Genomic DNA, 23,144 nt, shown 5'->3' with positions numbered 1-23,144 from the left:
GGGTCCCAGCTCAGGGCAACAAGTGAGGACCTCAACAGCAGCAAAGGCGGAAAATACGATTCGGCACGGTAGAGCTGGCGGAGGAGGCAACCCATTCCTCAGGGGGTAGTACACGCACTGCCTTGTGAGATGAGGAGGGATCCTCAAAGGGTAAGGGAGTAAACCCCGAAAGAAAATCCTCAATTACTTTAGGCCTAGCAAATAAGAGCTTATTTGTGGTTGCTTTCAAAACACATAAGAGCGTTGGAACAAATTTATCAACTAAATTAAGACACCAGCATGAGCAGATTCATGTCAGGGATGATGGTTCATGGCCTGATGATAGACAGGATCTTGCAAAAATCCCAGGAGACTAACACGGATTGGGACCATCAACTTACTCAGTCTCACAGGAAGATGAGAACTAGTTGACCTCATGGAAAGGAGGAAATTAATGATACTGGGGCTGAGTGAAACCAAATGGAGAGGGAAAGGAATGAAGAAATTAAGAAAAAGTACACACTGTATTGGCATGGAAATGACAGAGAGATGAGGTACGGTGTTGGTTTCATCATGAGTAAAGATCTAGGAGGAGTCGCTGACATTCAGTATGTTAGTGAGACAATAAATAAAGATGACTGTGCATTTAAGGAAAGAAAAACTAACTTTGGTACACGTATATGCACCTCAAAATGGATGTTGTCAAGAGGATAACAACCAGTTTCTTGATGATTTGGGAAAAGTTATTAGTAAAGAGAATCATCATAGGAGATCTGAACGCACAGTTTGGGACAGATAGAACAGGATATGAGAACGTAATGGAACCTCATGTATATGGTGGAAGAAATATAGAAGGTGAACATCTCCTTGACTTCTGTATGAGGAATGGGTTAGTGGTGAAAATCCAAGAAGAGACAAAGCCATAAGATAACACGATACAGTTGGGATGGACCACAAAAGACTGTAATTGATTACATCATCTCAGATAAAGGAGCAGAATGCTTACAGATGTCAGAGTAATACCCAGTGAGAGCCTTGACAGTGACCACTGTCTATTAATAGTGGACCTGAGAAACTTCTATGTGCCAAAAGTACAGAACAGGAAAATGCCAAAAAGCAAAGCATGGGAACTCCAGGAAACAGATAAGAGAACTGTGTATCAGAAACTATAAAAACCCTACTACAAAGAGATGAAAGGAAAAATGGAGAGGCAGAATGGACCAAACTAAGGGACACATTGGTTAAGGATGCAAATAAAGTTTGTGGAAAGACAAGCATGAAAACAAGGGAGAAGGAAACACCTTGGTGGAATGAAAGAGTGAGAGCAGCAATTAGGAAAGGAAATCTCTTGCGGAAAGAAAGGAACCGGGAGAAAAATACACCAGATCTCAGTAGAGACGAGGCAAAGATCAGAAACCTTGAACAAATATACCGAAACAAGAAACTGGACGTTAAAAGAACACTTACAAAAGAAAAGACCAAGGCATCAAAGATATTCACTTAGGAACTGGAAGAGTACAACAGAGGCAGTAAGAGGTAAAAGGAAACCAATGAATACCATAAAGGCTCTTGAAAATGAAAATGGAAATCTGGTTAGGACAGAAAGCAACATGAGAGAAATCCTGAAGAACCATTTGACCACCTACTGAATAGACCAGTTCAAGAACAAAATACAGAACCAAAAATCCAAGCATACAATGAGGAACCTTCCATTACCTGGACATAAATTGAGGCAGCCTTAAAATCTCTTCCCAAAGGTAAATCTTCAGGTGCAGATGAAGTGAATGTGGACATGATAAAGGCAGCAGGCATCCAGGGCATACAATGGCTGCACAGAGTACTAAATGCCATATGGACAGACAACAAAATACCTGCAGATTGGAGCAAGGGCGTTATAATTCCCCTGTTTAAGAAAGGCAGCAGATGGAAATCCACCAACTATAGAGGAATAACCCTGCTGTCCCACGAGCTAAATATTCTAGAGATGATCATAGAAGGGATATTAAGAACCATCATTGAACCACAGTTAGAGGAGGAGCAATATGGATTCAGAAGTAACAGATCAACAATGGATCTAATTTTTAGCACCCACATGCTGATTGAAAAGTCTTGGGAGAAAGGCAAAAACCTGGTCATTGTATTCCTAGATATCGAAAAGGTCGAAGATAGTGTTATAAGAGATAAAATCTGGGAGTGCCTAAGGAAAAGAAATGTGCCTGAAGGACGGGTAAGAAAAATTCAGATTTCGTACAAAGACTGTACTAGCTGTGTATAAATTGGGGAAGGTCGATCATCATAGTTTGAGACCAAGAGTGGAGTTCAGCAAGGAAGTGCACTGTCCCCAGTACTTTTCATCACTGTTATGGACAATATAATGAAGAACGTCAAGGAAAAGTTAGGTGAACTGAATGCAGTGGCATTTGCTGATGATATCATGATTTGGGATGAAACAGAAGAGGAAGTACAGACCAGACTTAATGTACAGAAATCCCAGTTCCAGGAATATAACCTCAACATCAGCAAAGCCAAGACAGTGGTGATGGCAGTCAACAGAGATGGGCGTCCAACAAATGCAAAAACTAGGAGACCACCAGCTAGAGGATGTGGATAGTTACCCTTACCTTGGAAGTGTAATCTCCAGTGATGATTTGGTTAGAAAGAAAATTACAAACAGAGTGCAAAAGGGATCAGAATTCTACCAACAAATAAGAACACTTTTATGTGATGACATGATTCCAAAACTGGCCAAACTGATGATGTTTAACAGCAATTTCATACCAATATTGGCCTATGGTATTGAAGCATGCACCCTCACAAAGACAGATTCATGAAGACTGTGAACATCTGAGATGAAATTTCTTAAATCCACCATCCAGAAGACCAAGATGGGCAAGTCAAGAAATGAGGTGGTGAGGAAAGAAGCCAGAATAAAGACATCCCTATTAGACTGAAACGGCACATCCAGACTACAGTGGTACAGGCATGTGATGAGGATGGAGCTTACAAGAACCAGAATAAATTTGGAAAGACAGATGGAGGGGGAAAAGACATGCATGAAGACCTAAAACCCAATGGATGGACATGATCAAGGTTGATCTAGTTACCAGAGGTTGTACAGTGGATGATGCTCTCCATGACAAGTTGTATATGGACAGGAAGAAGTAGAAGAGGCTCATTAACAGTACCCAGGAAACTGGAACTGTACAATGATAATGATGATAATGAAGCAATTTATAGAGGTTATGTTGCAGATTATTACACTGCATTATACGAAGTGTTATATAGCCTATCTATGGACAACTATAGCTAGAAATTTATAAGGTTAGTCTTTTGTGTATTTTCTTATCATTTATCACAGGAACACAGGTAATATTATGTTTACAATCAGCTGTTCTTGTATCTCTAAGAGAAAACAACACCTTGAACTGAGATTAAGGTTAAACCTATTACAGTACAAATTGATCTCAGATTAACGTTCACACAACAAAAATTTCCAAGTTTAGTATGAACTGAAATCAATTTTGTCTCTGATCTACAATCAAACGGTATACACAATCAGCCCTTAGGGTCCTACTACAGTTTATTTTAATCTAAGATGGTTTTTAAGAAAGTAAAGTGAAACCTCATTAGTGCATTCCTCATTAAAACATTTTATTGCTTATTAGCATGTAGTAAATTTGAAGTGCTGATTCATGTTGTTTCAAATCTATATAAAAATTTCTCACTTATTGGGTTAAAAAATTTCGGTATTGCTGCTTAGTACTATCACATTTTTCCTAGTCCTGAAAACATTCGCTGTCATCCCTTGTGAAAGGAATGTGATTTTCAACACAGATAATAGCCCTTGCCACAGCAGGTAGATCAGGGTACGTTGTATGAAAAGAGGAAAAAGCCTTGAATTCCTGAACTTTACAAGGTGAATTACACTTTCGGGGACCAAGCCATTAGCCTCGGGAAAGTTCAAATTTGCTTGCTGGTTTTTCAATGATATTGCTGAATAACCCAGTAAGCCTGTTTGTGCTTGTATTTTGCATTCCATTCAAAAGTTAGAAATTAATTCTATGCTGAGTGATACAGTGAAGGCTAGCAAATATTTGTTGCATGACAGCATACCTACAGATTGTGTAGCCCAGTTATGATACTGAAAAGGTCATGAAATTGCTTACTAATGAGGATAAAATTAGAATTCAGGTAGTGCAAAGGCATCCGCATCTTTCATCAATATAAAAATGATATCAATACAGTGTTTATTTACTATTGATTACAGTAAATCCAGTACCAGTTTCGACCCCTATGGGGTTATCCTCAGCTGTCATATATCAAACTAGTTTCAAAAACATCACATTACAAAGCGTTGCATATGCATGAAAACTGACCCAATTTGACAAATGATTAAAAACAAGTTAAATGTTCAAATAGTAAGAATAATAAAATGGGTCCTTTGCTTTTAATTTTAAAAGTTACATGTTGTGAGAGGCATGTCACCTCATTATTTCGTTGATCTAATGAACATCAATTAAAATTTTTACATACTTATGTATACTGATATTTGTGAAGTTATTACTATTTACATTTGTGATATTGAGATATTACAATGTTTAAACAAATTATATGTACATAAAAAGTTGACCCGATATAATAGGCCAATTAAAGAATGAATGAAGTAGTAAAAACAAAATAAAATGGGTCCTCTTTCTACTCTAACTTGTTACACGTTTGTTGTTACTACAATATTCCTGTTGGTATGGTAAGTACACAGGTATTATGGAGTGCTACTATTTAATGTTGAAACTTATAACTGTTTTTAGTTCATTCCAGTGTTTTCTTCTTCAGATGATTGTATAATATTGCAGGTGATATAAATATCTTGAAGATTCTAGACGTTGTTATGAAGAATTACGTCTTAATTTATAATCGGTCGGATTCATTGTCTGTGTACTATATTCTCAGTATGTACTAAATGCTGAGTTAAAATTGCGTATAATGAGCTGAAGTTTATTTAGTTACAGCGTGCATCTTAGTATGGCATTATACTATGTTAAGTGTCAAACAATATACATTTTGATGTCTTGGGTGATAGCGTGAGGGCTTCTTTTATGTCGTAGGCCGTATTGTCTGTAAATAGAAATAAATTGTGTAAAGAACGGCGTCTGATGAACTGTAAGGAGTGAAGTATGTGTGTGTTGTACATACGTTGGGTGTTGACACTGTGTGCATTGCTCGGCTGCACGTCGAGATCTGTAGCGTGTTAGTTTGGGACTGTTGCTCGCGGCTGTAGAGGGGAGGTTTGGAGGGATGGGAGAGAGCGGAACTATAGTGGGAGGGATCTTTAGGCGGTTCTTTTGTATGTATGGGATGTTGTTTCTTGACTCTTTTCAATAATGACTTTTTAGGAGGGGGATAAATGTATCGAAAAGAATGTTGTTTTTTTTCCGTAATTTCATTTAGGTTGAAATTTGGGTTGACGTATTGATCTAAGTTTATGTAAAATTCTTCTAAGATACAGAGCAAGGGGCTCTTGAGGTTTGTATTCAAGATTTGCATGTCATTGTTAATATTTGTAAATTTGTGTTTTTGGTCTTCGATATGTTGTCCCATAGCTGAAAAATGTCTATGCTTAACTGCATTAACGTGCTTGTTGTATCGTATCTGGAAGTTCCTTCCGGTATGCCGTATGTAGCTGGCTTCGCAGTCATTACATTTCAAGTGATAGACACCTGAGTGGTTGTATTGATTTTTAATGTTAACAGATTTAGCATTGTATAAGATGTTGACATTGCTACGTGTGGTTTTATAGGCTATCTTTAGGCCTCGTTTTTTAAAAATATTTGTTATAGGATGTATGTAGCTATTGTTATAGGTGAATAGTACGTAGTCTTTTTTGCTTTTTTCGGTTCTGGTTAACTTGGTTTTGTGTTGGTTTTTTATATTTTGTTTATGATCTTGTTGATCATTTCTTTTTTATATCCGTTCTGTCTGGCTATTTCATGGATTAAATTCAATTCTTTGTTTAGATCTTTTTTTGTTAGTGGTATGTTGTATGCTCTACATATCATACTGTAATATGCAGCTTTCTTGTGTGTATTTGGATGGGTAGAGTCTATTTTTATTGTATTGGATGTGTTAGTGGGTTTTCTGTATATTTTGTATGTTAAATGGTCGTTATGCCTAGTTATAGATATATCTAGATAATTTATTGTGTTATTGTTTTCAGTTTCCATGGTGAATTTTATATGGGGATCTATTCCATTTAGTTGTTCTAAGATTCTTGTTTCGTTGGTGTGCCTATTGTCTATTATAACAAATACGTTGTCCACAAATCTGCACCAGAAGGGGATATTATCTAGTTTTTGGATTTCTTGATATAATCTATATATATTTCAGCCAGTATACCTGATGTTGGAGAACCCATGGGTAATCCTTTTTGGTGATATATAGTGTCAAAAAATTCGAAATAATTATTGTTCATAGCAAAGTGTAGTAATTTTATGAATTCCTCTATTTCTAAAATACTGAGTTTGCTGTGATTTTTGAGAGTGGATTCTACGATTTCTATGGTTTTTTGTGTAGGTATGTTGGGATACATATTTATTATGTCATATGATGCTAATCTATGGTGCTGTTCTATTTTTATATTTTTAGTGATGTTACAAAATTCTATTGAGTTTCTTATTGTTTTTTTGGCTCAGAATACGTAATGTTTTCTTGAGAAATGTTTGAATAAATTGTGATAATTTGCAGGTGGGACTTGGTTTATAGTTTATTATAGGCCTCATAAGGGATACTGTCTTTATGGATCTTTGGGTATGCTTTAGCAGTAGGTAGTCCTGAGTTCACTGTAATAAGTTTTGTGGTTTCCTGTTCGTTTAAAAGAAAGTGGGTATTTTTTAGTAAGGTTTTTAGGTTTCTTTGAATGCTGTTGGTAGGGTCCTTATTTTTTATTTGAAAGGTTTCATCTTGGAAACAAGTTTTGGTTTTAGTTATGTATTCGTCTTTATCCATAATAACCATTGTTTACCTTTGTCTGCTTTAGTTATTAGTAAGTTGTTTTGTTGAATTTTGTTTTTTAGCTTTCTAAGTTGTGTGTGGTTCATAACATCTTGTTTGTTGTTCTCTTTACTGATTCTATTAATATATTGTGGCAATTTTTTTCTTAATTTCATATCTAATTTCATCCTGTTGTTCATAGGGTATTTTGTTTATGGCATTTTCGGTTTCAGTAATGATGGTAGTGATATTTTGAAATATTGAGTCATTTCCCCAATTGTGTTTGGGTCCCTTGCTCAGTATAATGGATTCTGTTTCATTAAATTCTGTGCTAGTTAAATTTTTCATTGGTGGATGGAATACATGCTGGTCATTGTCAATAGGTTTGGTCAAGTGTTGTCTATTGGGTGTGTGATTCTGTATGTGTTGGCCATGTGATTGTTTTAATCCATTTAGTTTCTTGTTTAATGTATTCTGCTTCTGTATGGCTATGTTTGTTATTTTTTCATTGGTTATTTGTTGATAATTATTCCAGTAAGTGTCTCGTAAGTCACGTGAAGCTTTCAGGTGCGTTTCTTACAGTTGTGCGTTGAGGTGTTGTTTTTTCTTGTACATGAATTTAATTTCTTCTTTTAGCCAAATTCGGTTTGTCTTTTTCTGTATATTTCGGGTTTGGTTGGTATTCCTATGTTTATTGTATTTTTTGAGAAATTTTGGTGTTAGGTCATTTGACAAGGCATTCTTTCAGAAAAGTGACGTTTTTGACAACATTGCTGATTTTGATTTTCAAGTTTTGGTATTTATATATATTTTCATCAATGGCGTTTATGTTGGAACTCGTACTTTCAAGCTTTGATTCATGCCAATTAAAGTGTTGTCACATTCAAGATGGCAGTCAGTAAAAGTCATTTTCTCGTACATGGCTGAGTTAAACATCCAAATAATTTATGGTCGAAGAGTGTCACCAGAAAACGATGTTTAATAACCCACTGGTCCAAAATATAGTGCTTCAGCTAACATTTGTTTTAGAAAGAGTGTGAACTGCATTAATATATTGATACTTTTAGAGGTTTTTTATTTGTTGTCTGGTGTTTGACACACCTTTTAATACACTATTGCCATTTAATAACCCCAGTGGAAAAGGTTTTCATATTTATTCTTTCGTCTTTTTCATGCTGTTTAATACTTTCATCTCACCTTCGGAAACAGTATATAGCCTATATCTTTCACTGTACCCATATATTTAAATCTAAGAATTTCATTCTTGTCTGTATTGAACTGAGAATGGAAGATAGGAAACTTAAAAGGGTCCACCTTTTCAATACAAATAAATGTTATAGTTTATTTACAACATATATTTACAATTGGAACTAGTTTTGACGCTGTTTGGCGTCATATTCAACCAAAATGTGGGAAATAGGCTAGCATGTAGACATTTATATTACACAAGGTGTTACATTAGTGTGATTAAATGAGAGAACATGAAGACGCGAAGTACAATGTCAGTTTCAAAGTGGTCATGAAGGGTGAGTCAAAATTGTATAAACATGAGATAACATAATCACTTAAACAATAAAACATATAAACGTATAAACATATAAACTGTAACAAAACCATGCGGAAGTACGAGATGATTGGCATTGGAGATTCAAATTATTTCAGACACTCTTCCACTGAATGTTGCCTGCCGCGAGTGTAGTACAAAACATAGGTTATATTTCAATAAAAACAATCTTCTCAAAAATGCACATAACATTATAAAATATTTGGGTTGAGATGAAATTTGGCAGTTAGGAATTGAAATCACTTATTCAATAAGCGTCAATTCAAAAAAACAGCTGTAAAGGGTGAGACAAGAATTGCACAAGCGTGAGTTTGGACTCGATAAATGCAAAAAACACATGAAACACTTCGAAAATGTAGGTTCGTGATGGATTTGGCACAAAAGGTCTGCGTTCAATCATTCAGTGATTCTTTATCTACCATGTTCATCTCACACTTGGATTCAAATATGCATTTGTACCATTTTGGATATGTTGAGCCCTGTCTAATACTTACGCTGCGCTTGATCTATATGGCACCTGACGAAGAAATCCTAGAAATTTTAATTATTTAACTGCCAATTTCACCGCGTACCATGAAAAGTTGAATATGTTATTTGTATTTGAAAATATTATTTAATGAGTCCTAACTCGTATGAATTATAGCTTTTGCATTCACCCTTCATGGACTGTTTTGAATTGACATTACTGAATATCTACAATTCGAACCTTCACTGCCAAGTTCATCTCGCACCATGAGTTCAGATGTCACGTGCAATTCTAAGAGGCTGTTAAATCCTAACTCACATTTGAACTACACTCGCACCGATGCCATTCAATGAATGATTGAACGCAGACCTTTTGTGCCAAATCCATCACGAACCTACATTTTTGAAGTGTTTCATGTGTTTTTTGCATTTATCGAGTCCAAACTCACGCTTGTGCAATTCTTGTCTCACCCTTTACAGCTGTTTTTTTGAATTGACGCTTATTGAATAAGTGATTTCAATCCCTAACTGCCAAATTTCATCTCAACCCAAATATTTTATAATGTTATGTGCATTTTTGAGAAGATTGCGTTTATTGAAATATAACCTATGTTTTGTACTACACTCGCGGCAGGCAACATTCAGTGGAAGAGTGTCTGAAATAATTTGAATCTCCAATGCCAATCATCTCGTACTTCCGCATGGTTTTGTTACAGTTTATATGTTTATACGTTTATATGTTTTATTGTTTAAGTGATTATGTTATCTCATGTTTATACAATTTTGACTCACCCTTCATGACCACTTTGAAACTGACAATGTACTTCGCGTCTTCATGTTCTCTCATTTAATCACACTAATGTAACACCTTGTGTAATATAAATATCTACATGCTAGACTATTTCCCACATTTTGGCTGAAGATGACGCCAAACAGCATCGAAACTAGTTCCAATTGTAAATATATGTTCTAAATAAACTATAACATTTATTTGTATTGAAAAGGTGGACCCTTTTAAGTTTCCTATCTTCCTGTACCCATATATACACAACATAAAATGCATGCATGTTGAAAAAACATATCAAGCATTTCCGTATCCCTGTTCCCTTTCCTTGTTCCCTGTAAAAATGTCTTAATAAATATTTTTTCAATCAGGAAAATCGCTCCCTACCTGGGAGTGAGCCTGAGTATACCGAGCTCACCGCTTAAAGTGTTAATTTCATGTACCATTACTTGGACGATCTTGAAACTACAGTAAGTCATTTGAGGATCACTTGAAACATCACAAGGAAGTGTTATTGTGCCTTACATGGGAAGGACTACATATTAAATATTCTAAGGTATCTTTTGCTATGCCTCAGATGTCCTTTCTAGGTCATGTTGTGTCGTCTAGTGGTGTCTTGATAGATCAGTCTCAAAGTCAAGCCATTCATGATTTTCTACCCCCTGAAAATCAAGAAAGAATTGCTAGATTCACGGGAATGACTAACCTTTTCCGCAAATTTATTCCAAATTTTGCCCAAGTAGCAAGCACCCCTTAATGCATATGTTATAAAAATATGAAATCTTAATGGAGTAAACCCCTTCAAGAATCTTTCAACAAACTTAAGTCTGCATTAGCTAGTGCTCAGGTTTTGGCCATTTCTGACTTTTCAAAGAAATTTATCATGTACAGACTAATGCTGCCAAACTCGGTAAGCGTGATTAGCTTCACATTCATTAACCCCGCTGGAAGCAAAATACTCAATTCATGAGCTTGAGTGTCCTGCTCTAATTTTCTCTTTTGAGAAGTTCAGGATCTATGCGGAGAAAATTGATTTTCACCTTGAAACAGATAACTAAGCCCTTGGCTGGGTGTTGAGCCAGCCTAGATGATCAGGAAGATTAACATGTTGGGCAATATGCATATCTAGTTTCAATTTTCAAGTTCAGAACATCTGTGGATTCGAAAATGTAGTAGCCAATGGTTCAAGCAGGATGTTTAGTGAAACTCCAGATGTTATCAATTATACCAAAATACATGGGCTCCCCAACCCTTCCCTGTGGTCATTAATGCAATTTTAATCATTGATTATTATTATTATTATTATTGTTGTTGTTGTTGTTGTTGTTGTTGATAATAATAATAATAATAATAATTGCTTTACATCCTACCAACTACGCAAAGGTGCCGGAATTTGGTCCCACAGGAGTTCTTTTATGTGCTGGTAAATCTACTGACAGGAAAGATCACAATATGAAGATAAAGTTGGAATTTAAGAGGAAAAATTGATGCAAATATTCGTTTATAGGAAGGGGAGTTAGGGATTGGAATAACTTACCAAGGGAGATGTTCAATAAATTTCCAATTTCTTTGCAATCATTTAAGAAAAAGCTAGGAAAACAACAGATAGGGAATCTGCCACCTGGGCGACAGCCCTAAATGCAGATCAGTAGTAGTGATTGATTGATTGATTGATTGATTGATTGATTGATTGATGACGAGGCTGACGTATTTGAGCACCTTTAAATACCACTGGACTGAGCCAGGATCAAATCTCTGTACTGCTTTTCCAGGAAGTGGCTAATCTTCAATCTGAGTGTCACAAAATTAAGTCCACTATTGACCAAGTCAGTTCCGGTAAGGTTATTAAGCTTTACAAAATCATCAAAGGTGTACTGTGCAGTAAGGCCAGAAATGATAAAAAAAACTCTAGATTGTATGTTCCCAAGTTCTTGTTCCTGTAATCTTCAAGTATTATCATGATTTGCCAATTGGAGGTCCCCTAGGAATATTTAAAACTAGCCAGAAAATCAGATCTTATTTCATATGGAAAGGGATGGATAATGCAATAAAAGAGCCAAGGCATGTAAGGATTGTGCAATGAGTAAACCTAGTTTAAATACTCTTGTTGGATTGTTAGCTTCTTCTAAAGCTACTTGTTCGACTGAAAGAATCTTCGTTGATTTGACTGGTCCATTTCCAACCTCCTGTCAGGATCGCTATGCATTTGTGTGTGTGGATGCCTTTAGTTGTTTATTTTTTATTTTCCCCACAAGACTTGCGAATATTCATTTCAAGCTTCAATTCTATTTTTTTCTATCTAGTCCTATCAAATTCTTGGTTTCTCTCGAAGCTGGTGCCTTTACTGGTAACCTGTTTTGTAAATATTGCTTTGATTTGTTGATTTCACATAAGTAATAATAATAATAACTTAAATGTTTCCACCTTTTCAATACAATATATTCACAAGATTACAAAATTATACGGTACTAGTTTCGACCCATCTAGGGGTCATCATCAGCCGTATTGGAGCAAAGATCATTTGTGGCGAAATCCTAGATGGGTCGAAACTAGTACCGTATAATTTTGTAATCTTGTGAATATATTGTATTGAAAAGGTGGAAACATTTAAGTTATTATTATTATTACTTATATATTGTTCAATACGGACCAAAAACATGAAATTCATAACCATCAATGATTTCACATGTAACTACCACCCCATTTTACCCACGTCCTAGTTTTGATGGGAGAGTAAACTGCAATTTACAGTCTGTGCTAACTATGTTCCACTCCAATAACCATTCTAAATGGGATACCTTCCTTCACTGGTTGACATACGCCTTTAACACAGCTGTGCATGAATCTCGCCTGTCTCACTGACGTTCACTTTCTCCCGTAACTCCCCATTATAAAATCTTCTGAACACTTATCAGCTACTTCCCAATAATCCCAATCCAGATAGACCACGCAAAGTGTGGAACCAAGTGAAGGCTAGATTAATAATTTCCTATGATCAGAAGGAAAAAATGATATAATATGGGGTGCAGACCTACCAAGCTCTCTGTCTGTGACCAAGTCTTAAATTAAGACTTACTCTGTTAGCAAGGCCATCAACCGTTTTGCTTCTAAATTAGCTCCTCATTATCATGGCTTTCGTATTAATTAGCAATTTTTGATCCTGGCATCCTTGCTGATGAGCGTATCTGTAGAATGCACCTAAGTCGGATAAAACCTGTTTACTTTTTTGAGACTTTTATGGTACTGAAAACTGAAATTCAATTGTATCTATTATATAGAATGGTGCTAATACAATATCAATATTATTATATCATATCACTAGCAAGATACCCGTGCTTCGCTATGGTATTATACTGAAATTTATAATTGAATGCTTATTGTTTAGATATGTAATCCGCCAAAATTTGCAATCTGACTCGTTTTCTGCGAGAATCCGCCGAAATTCACGATCTGACTCGTTTTCTAATAGATTACGGCAAGTTTCCTCCTATTTCTCAATCTTTCTTTCCAGCAATCGATTTCGTACTTCCCGGGCTAGGTCCAGGTATTCCACCCGGTCAGTTGGGTCCCTAAATCTTTGCCATCTTTTCCTATAAACATTTTTAATATGGATCAAATCCTTCAGGAGATCCGGCGTGGTGTCGTCTTGGGTGCCTTCGCGGTACTGAACCCGCGGCCGGACTGCTTTCTTAGTCATTACCCGTCCAGGTTCCGTTTCCTGCACGGTACGCACATTTGACGACGGTTCACAACGTTATCATTATTATTATTATTATTATTATTATTATTATTATTATTATAGATGTTCTGGTCCCCACAGAAAGATGCAAGACCGCTACTTGGAGGTAAATTAACACCTGCTGCCATTGTCATTTTTGACAATGTGACCAGCACCATTGTCGTGCATAGGCAAGTGTACGGGATTTCTGGCGATATGAATGACATACTTCCATGCATTATTGACCTTATTATAGAGGTGAACAATTTAACGGTCAATCTCATTCCGATCGTTTATTTTGAATGTGTTTAAATTTATATGCCAAGAGAATCTACTGTAATCTAAGAACGTTCTCCGAAGGAAAAGATGGCTGTTGAAAACAAACACAGGAAAGATTAAAAATGACTGGTTTATGATCAGAATAAGTACATCGAAAATATACAGCCTGTTTCCAGTCATTCGACAGGGTCAGGAATGGAATGAATAAAGCTCCATCTAGCGGCGACAATAGGAACTGTGCCGAATGCCGAAGCACTCCTCTGGGGCAATGATCGATGAATGACAAATGAAATGAAATATTGGACAGTGTTGTTGGAATGAATGATGAGGGAAAACCGCAGTATCCGGAGAAAAACCTGTCCCGCCTCCGTTTTGTCCAGCACGAATGTCACATGGAGTGACCGGGATTTGAACAACGGAACCCAGCTGTGAGAGGCCGGAGCGCTGCCGCCTGAGCAACGGAGGCTCCTTATAAGTACATTATGAACAGTAAAATCAATTGGTCTCACCTCGTTTTACACCCCATCACCGTTAAGTTTATTTACCCTCCTCCCCGCCAAAAAATCAAAAGAAGGCGTGTTTCTTTATTTTTAAAGGAGATTCCAAACACCAATGTTCACGTCTATTACCTCCAGTTTTGAGATATAAGTAACCCCATAAAAATAATTCATTTTTTCACTTCCTTTCACACTTCTCACCCCCCGCCCCAAGTGAATTTTCCGGCAAAAAATACTTGTTTCTTTAATAATGAAGGATCTTCTAAATACCAATTATCACGACTAACTTCTTCAGTTTTAGATTTATGTATCCTCATGAAAGGAATTCAACTCGTTTCCACTCCTGCCCCCCAAGATTGTTTCCTACCAAAACGCGTTTTTCTTTGTTTTTAAAGCAGATACAAATACCAATTTTCATGTCTGTAACAACTTTAGTTTTAATTAGATGTATGTATTCTCATACAATTAAGTCAATTAATTTTTCAATTCTTTCATCCCCCCCCCCCCCCTCGATGGATTTTCCGAGAATATGTGTTTTTTACTTTTAAAGCAGATTCCAAATATCGAATTTCACGTCTGTAACATCTTCATTTTTGAGATATCAGTAGCCTAATTAAAAGAATTCAACACCATTTTCAGTCATGCCCCCCCCCCCCTCCCCGTCCACCGAAGTGGTATTTCCGAAAACTAAAAATATACGTTTCTTTATTTTTAATAGAGATAAAAAATACCATTTTTCACTTCTGTAACATGTTAAGCTTTTTGAGATATACTGTAGAAATTCTCATTTTAAAATTTCGCCCTTTTTTAGTTCCCCTTAAGTGGAGTCTCCAAAAACAAATCACCTATGTTTCTTTACATTTACAGGAGATTCCAAATACCCACTTTTTATGCCTGTAACATTTTACGTTTCTCAGATATTCTGTAGATATAGTCTTTCAAAAAATTCACCCCAATTTGTCACTCCTGTTTAACTGCCATTAATTGGATTTTCTAAAAACAAAAAAATATGTTTCTTTATTTTTAAAGGAGATCCTATATATATATTTTCAGTTCTGTAATATCTTCAGTTTCTGAGATATATGTATCCTCATTAAAGGCATTCAACTCATTATTCACCCTTTTACACCCCTCCTATTGCGATTTACAGAAAACAAAATATCCGTGTTCCTTTATTATTAAAGGAGATTCTAAATACCAATTTTTACATCTGTAAACTTTTAAAGATGTAGACACACTCATTTTAAAAATTCACCTCCCTTTTCACCCCCCCATTATTTGGATTTTCCAAAATCGAAAAAATACCTGTTTCTTTATTTTTAAAGTAGATTCCAAATACCAATTTTCAGATCTGTAATATCTTCAGGTTCTGAAATATAAGGAGCCTCATTAAAGGCATTCAACCTGTTTTTCACCCTTTTCCACCCCACCTATTGGGATTTTCCAAAAAAAAAAATAATAATAATACATGTTTCTTTATTTTTAAAGGAGATTCTAAATACCAATTTTTACATCTATAAACTTTAAAAGTTTTGAGATACAGATACACTCATTTTAAAAATTCACCCCCCTTTCACCCTCCCATTACATGGATTTTCCTAAAACAAAAAAATACGTGTTTCTTTATTTTTAAAATAGATCAAAATGACCAATTTTCAGGTCTGTAATATCTTCAGTTTCTGAGATATAAGTACCGGTATCCTGATTAAAGGCATTCAACCAATTTTTCACCCTTTTTCACCCCTCCTATTGGGATTTTCTGAAAACAAAAAAATACGTGTTTCCTTATTTTTAAAGAAGATTCTAAATACCAATTTTTACATCTGTAAACTTTTAAAGTTTTGAGATATAGATACACTCATTTTAAAATTTCACCCCCCCTTTTTACCCCCTTAGCGAAGGAATATCCAAAAATCCTCTCTTAGCGAGCACCTACATCTTAATATGAATGTATCTCCAAAATTTAATTTCTTTATGTCCAGTAGTTTTGGCTCGACGATGATGAATCAGTCAGTCAGTCAGTCAGTCAGTCAGGACAAGTTATTTTATATATATATAGATTAACTGTTATAATGACAAGGATACTGCAATACGCTAGTTAACTAACATAAAATTTCAATACTGTGCACATTACCCAGTGTAATTAAAGGTAGCTTATCAAGTTAACAATTCAGATCCTCACCTAACAGCAAAGCTAAATTATGTACTGGTAAAAGAGATTGCACAGTTGTAAAAATTTTAAATGTTCATGGTAAGTTAACTGTACCCGTGAAAACCTATAATTTGAAATGTAAAGGTCAAGGACTAACAGTGTTGGATCTGAATTATCCTAATGAACATTTTCCCCTAAATGTGAAATTATTTTCTGAAGTCTACTTTGGTTTTGGTCCTGTTGTTCCCATTTGTATGTTAAAGACTACTGTATGCGTTTTATTCCAGCTTCGGCTGTGACAATGGTGAACGAAATGCTGGTGTAACAAACTTTTGCTGTCTGTGAAAACATCCATCTTGCATGGGAACCTAGATCTGTTTCATCCAGTATATTGTGAAATGTTTGTACTGGCCACTCAATGCCATCTGTTCAATGATCATTGCGCCATGAGTTTAACTTTGTAATGCTTTTCTGAGCCTGGTGGCTGACTACCTAAAAATACTAATTTTTGCATTATATCTCAGTAATGCATTATTGCAGTACATGTTGGTAAAAGTTAAGTGAGGCAATGCTAAATACCGGCAATAAATTATACTCCTGACAATGTTCAACATAATTAGGGCAATTTATACAAAAATGTTTCAGTCAGATGTAGCAAGTCATTTCTTAACCCTTCTGAACGGAAGCGTTTAAAAATCTGGCCTTCAATGGATGCAGGAGGAGTTTTCACTGGGCATTTAAAGGCTAGCATACCTGTGCACCAAACTGTTTTATGATACCATACCTCTGTTAATTTCCAACCATTTTTTATTATATTGGAAATACCTTTCGGTCCACCATATATAGTGTGTTTAGTCTCATTGTCGTTGAAGTGAGATAATTTGCATATGGATTCTAATTTGTTTAGGGGCGTGACAATGGTACAATTTTTGAGAGCAAGACCTCAAATTTAGTTTCTGTACTATTCCCTCAACATGAAGAGGACTAAAGTAATATACACCTCATTTTCATTGACTGAAATCAATTCCCTCACTCGAGATCGAAATGAAATTAACATTTCTCGGGACTTTATGTAGATACCGCTAAGTGTAGCGATTCATTTCCGTTACACTCAGCTTGATGAGTTCAAGTGAAGGAAAAAAAAAAAGCTTAGAAAGACTTCACTGGCTGCACGACATTTAGAGCTAACCTTGGGGTGAAAAGAACTTACAAAATGTTTATTTCTTACATAATTACCCAAGTCATCACAGTAAAAATTACATGCACCACTACCACATCTAGAATGAAACAACAGCCTCTTCTGTTTCATTTCAGCCTCATCACGGTCTAATTCCGACAACATCAACATCACTGTCAACAGAATCATCCCTAAATTTTAACTATATCCTCATAATATTATTAAACATTTATTATGCCTTGTATAGCATCCCTGGAAAAATTGTCCTTGTTTACCGACGCCATTGCGGGAAAAGTACACGAGTGAATAGTACATGAAATTTACACAGCAATAACGAGGTGAAAAATCATTAAAATGGATCGATAGATATATGAAATGAAAGACTGAAGCTTTATCTAAATGGCCGTGAAGAGACCTCGGACACAGTTCAAAGGAAACTCACGAGATGGAACGACAAAGCAGATGCGGCACAATGCGTGTCAGACACTTCACTCCACAGCAACAGATGTCTAATGCATGACGCATCCTACATGACACTCCACGCTGTCGGGTTAACAGTATGCACACATGCAGAACATTTTGAAACAGCTTTTTTCGTTGGACAGGCACAGGAAGACATCACTCTTCACACAGCGAGTTTTGGTTTGACTTTTGCATAGACAAATTCTAGGACTTGGAATATGTCAAGAAACCGCTGTCTTCCACTACACAGTGTTCTTTATTTATTTTTAGGGACAGTTCAGTTTTCAATTAAGTTACCCGCTGTCTTGTTGCGAACTGTCCCAGTTTTCATTTTTCAAATTTTAAATATCGATTTTGAGTTTACCACGACAGGTAACATAAATATGATCTTTATTCAGTCAAAATCGAATAATTCAATTGTGGAAGCAGGAAGCACTTTATTTCTAGAAGAGTAGCTTGTCACTCCTCTACCCTGTACACATTTACTGCAGGTAAAGTGATACCGGCCTCAGTAGACACACGTCTGTGGTCGTTCCATGGTGTTGTATTGGCTGAAGGCTTGAAGAATATTGTCGAAATATCCCTTCAACTAGAGTATGAAATAAGTAAGAGTTCCCACTTCTTATACCAAGTGATAGTGGAATGTATGTCATATTTTAAATTCAGTATTTCTCTGGTGGAAAGTCAGATGTAGCTGACCACAAGTGTGCCAAAAATAAAAACTCTGCACAAGAAACAAGAAAATATGCTGCTCATTATGGTTTTTTTTTCTTTTTTCTTCGAATAATCCTACTTGGGACCATGCTTGTTCAGAATCGTTGAGCTTTGGTCTTTGGCCAGTATTGTCGCATCTTCTCTAGTATAGGGCCTCTCTTTCTTCTGACCACGATGTTCCTTCCTTTTTCAACGGTTTTACCTGAAAACCAAATAATTTCTTCAAGATCTGTAACACAGTTTCTCCGTTTTGTAAGCCTGTCAGCCTCAGTTTTTTTGTCCTTAGCAGCCTCTGTCAGTAATATGATACAGACTTAATTTCGACAGGAGAAAAGGCAGTTGTTCCACATGTTGGGAGACAATCATACCACATGACCATGGAAATCAATCTACCTCACTTCTTCTGGCATAGTCAGAGAGCCTCTCTATCTGGGAGTAGAGCTCTGAATTGTAATGTCTCTGGTATGCCCCATCTCCCAGTGTCAGGCCTAGGGCTCTTCTGAGAATTTCTCTCTCTCTCTGACTTCCAGTTGTTCTATTAAGTCTTTTCTACTTAGTGACAGACACTCCATTGTATACAAGTCTTACAGGTGGATAGCTGTTACAAAGTGTTTCAGCTTCAAATTACATGATGAGCATCCCTTGCTACAGATGTTTTGAGTCAGTCAATACGCCAGTACCAGCTTCTTAACTTTTCCTATCATCAGCTTCTTAACTCTCGTGGAGAGGATACTTTCTCTGACGAGTTGGGTTCAATCCAGTCACTGAGTAACGAAAATTTCTCCAATCGCTTGATTTCACCCTGTTCTGGTGATATCTCCCCATTAGGCTCTTCAGTGTTGGTGAAGTATTTACATACTCAAAACACGATTGCACTTGGGCGAAGCAGCACTGCATGTTTGTTTATTGCAGTTGAGAGATGACAGCATGGTGAGCAGCGGGCATGTCAGTGGATCAAATAGTAATCAATCATCATCATCATCATCATCATCATCATCATCATGATCATATATCTGCACTCAGAGCTGTCGTACACGTGACAGATACCTTATCAATTGTTTGCCTAATCTTTTCTTAAAAGATTCCAAAAAACCTGGAAATATTTGAAATAGTTCCCTTGATAAATTATTTCAATCCCTAATTCCTCTATTTATAGATGAATATGTTCCAAAATTCCTTCTCTTGAATTCCAAACTTACTTTTTGCTTTACTATCTGCTTTATGTTGCACAGGCACAGATAGGTCTTATGGCAACAATGGGATAGGAAAGGGCTAGGAGTGGGAAGGAAGTAGCTGTGGTCTCAATTAAGGTACAGCCCTAGCATTTGCCTGGTGTGAAAATGGGAACCCACAGAAAACCATCTTCAGGGCTGTCGACAGTGGGGTTCAAACCCACTATCTCCCGAATCCTAGCTCACAGCAGCGTGCTCCTAACTGCATAGCCAACTCACTCAGTTTTCCTACTTTTAAAAACTCCAATTAAGTTTGTTCATTTACTAATGTCATCCCACGCCACTTCTCCAATTAACAGCTTGGTACATACAGAAATGCAGCTCGCCTCCTTATTCCCAAGTCTTCCCAGCCCGAAGTATGTAAAATTTTCGTGACACTACTATTTTCTTGGATATCATCCAGGATAAAAGGTGCTGCTTTCCTTTGGACCTTTTTCCAGTTTTCATATCAAGTGTACCAAGTATAGGTCCCATTCACTCTGATCGAGGTTTTACCAGAGACTTATATGCCCTATTCTTTACATCCTTACTACAACCCCTAAATACCCTCTTAACCATGTGAAGAGATCTGTAACCTTTATTTACAACCTTAATAATGTGATCACCCCAAAGAAGAACTTTCCTTCTATTAACACCTAGATATTCACAGTGATTCCCATGAGGTATCTTCACCCTATCAACACGGTAATTAAAATTGAGAGGACTTTTCCTCTTGGTGAAACTTACAACTTGACTTTTCATCCTGTTTACGATCATACCATCTAACAGGATTGTCAAGGTCTTTTTACAGTCCCTCACAATACTGTAACTTATTTAATAATCTATATAGTATAGCGTCATCTGCAAAAAGGCCTTATTTGTGATTCCAGTTCTTTACTCATATCATTTATATACATAAGAAACACAAAGGTCTAATAATACTGCATTGCAGGAACCCCCTCGCCCCATCTTAATTGTTACAGGATCACAGGATTATGCTTAAGATATTTCACGAAGGGCGAGCCGCTTGATTGTCTTAACGAGTTCCATTCCACGCTATGAAGCAAAAACACAGTATCAACATGGGAACAAGTGTATGTGTGCAAGGGATGCTGAGAGTTAGTGCACATGCACGAGAGAACGTGTAGGATTTTAAAAGATATGTACATGTCCTTAATTTTAAAAATAGCATTTTAATATATTTGTGATATCAATGCTCACGGCAATAGATTTGAGAGAATATGTTTGAAAAATAATAGCAAGCTTTTAGTTTTACATGGCTGTTAATACTGTAATAGCCATAGGACCTCTATACCTACGTGAAATCCAAACCACATAGAGGAGGCTTTTCATTTCAAACATAACACTCTACTGGTCGGATTCTTACCATAACCACCTTGGTGAGAAACCAGCAAATATGAAACTCAGCTATCATGTCCCTGTCAATGTTGAAATTTGACAAATTTATGGGAGGTAATGTGCTATGTGATCATGTAATCATGCATATGGCAGTAATGGCTTAATGAAACAAGATATAACAAGTAAGGAGTTCAATACATTTAACAACTATTCAACATGTACATTCATCTACAGATTTCTTAAAGGAATTATATTAAAATTACAATCTACATTACCGGGTGTAAGCGAAGGTAAACATGAGCTGAGGATACTTTGTCCACATGAAACCATACATCCTCTGGCCAGCCCCATCTGATGAGTTCTTCATCTATAGTAAAATAAATTACACAAAATATTACATCTCTCTATTACACCATAACCCAGCCCATATAAGCTGGTACTATAAAATTGGAAAATGTAAATTTCATCACAGAAGTTCAGTAAAGAATACTGTATCATAGTTTTATTTTTATTATTACTGTTACCATGAGACTGGCAGAACAGAGAGGGAAAGAAGTATGAGAGGTGAATGGCTGAAGAAAGGACTAACCCAAAATTCAAGTATTGCTAACGAAACTCAAAGTTACATTTTATTTATTTTCTTCCTCGTATTAAAGTGTTTTGAACATAAGTACAATCAAAGGATACCTTAAATCTTAAATCTATACAACATCTGGAGCTCGTTGGCTCAAAATAATTTACAATATAGGCGAATACAAGTAGCATTGTGAGTGGAATAGTAAAAAATTTGACCCGCAGGTCTTCAGAATTTTACAAGGGGCGGTAATCCCTTCGGGTTTACATATTTAGAGAACGTCTTGGCTTCTAACACTGAGTATCAAACCCTGTAGTTCAATTTACATTGTTGTACAATTTGCCATTTCTGCTCTATGAATATTCACACATGACTACATAATTCCAATATAATTGGTCCATTATTAGACATTATACATTTTCCAGCTAACTCATTCTTGGTTGCCAGCGTTTCGCTTCAGTGTGCCAATTTGGGCTCATCAGTTGATAAACTGTCACACCTACCAAGACACATGGCTAGGGAATACCGTGGAGGAAACTGCATAGCCTACCTTGAACTACTTTGCCGCATTCAGTTTCCCTATGGGAATCAATATCTCTTATCATCTGATGGCCTAGCATCAATTTTCATAAAGGAGACTCTCTCATAGTGCATTTGCACTGCCGGTGGCTTCAAGTAGCCTACACAGTGGCCTTCACGGTATACACTAGTCATGCGTCTTAGTGGGTGTGCTATTTACCAATTGATGAGCCCAAATTGGCACAATGGGGTGAAACGCTGGCAACAAAGAATGAGTTAGCTTGAAAATTTATAATATCCAATAATGGACCAATTATACTGGAATTATGAATTTACTCATTCAGGACAAATATTTCAGGTTCCCTATAGGAATCAATATCTATATCACATGACCACAAGTCAGTACCGCACTTGAAATAGGAAATACACTGCTGTACAAAATTATCACTAAACATCTTATTGCATAAGTTACCCTTGAAAAGAATATAAATTTTCAGAGACATAAAACCCACACTACGCGACCAGAGAAAGCGAAAGAAGGTTACATTTGAAAAGGCCGAAAGTAAATAGTGAAATGGAGGAGGAAACACATGCACTAAGAATTAACTTTAAAACAGGAGACGTAAGTGGGCGTAAGGCCCAATGACACAGACGCTAAGCCCATGCTGCCAGGTGACTAAGTAAGAAAAAAATTGAAAGCCAA

At 36.4% G+C, this 23,144-nt stretch overlaps 1 protein-coding gene across 2 annotated transcripts in view; it reads right to left on the bottom strand.

Moving 5' to 3' along the window:
* The window catches only part of LOC136871994 (coiled-coil domain-containing protein 25), a 222,461-nt gene that overhangs the window by 149,070 nt on the left and 50,247 nt on the right, over positions 1-23,144 (bottom strand). For both annotated transcript variants that reach the window (XM_067145782.2, XM_067145783.2), the window contains exon 3: positions 21,624-21,715. In XM_067145782.2, the coding sequence (XP_067001883.1) occupies positions 21,624-21,715 (92 nt within the window). The remainder of the gene's footprint in view (positions 1-21,623; positions 21,716-23,144) is intronic.

The sequence above is a fragment of the Anabrus simplex genome, chromosome 4 (genome assembly GCF_040414725.1).
Source record: "Anabrus simplex isolate iqAnaSimp1 chromosome 4, ASM4041472v1, whole genome shotgun sequence".
Classification (NCBI taxonomy): domain Eukaryota; kingdom Metazoa; phylum Arthropoda; class Insecta; order Orthoptera; family Tettigoniidae; genus Anabrus; species Anabrus simplex.
This window is presented reverse-complemented; position numbering and strand designations above follow the sequence as displayed.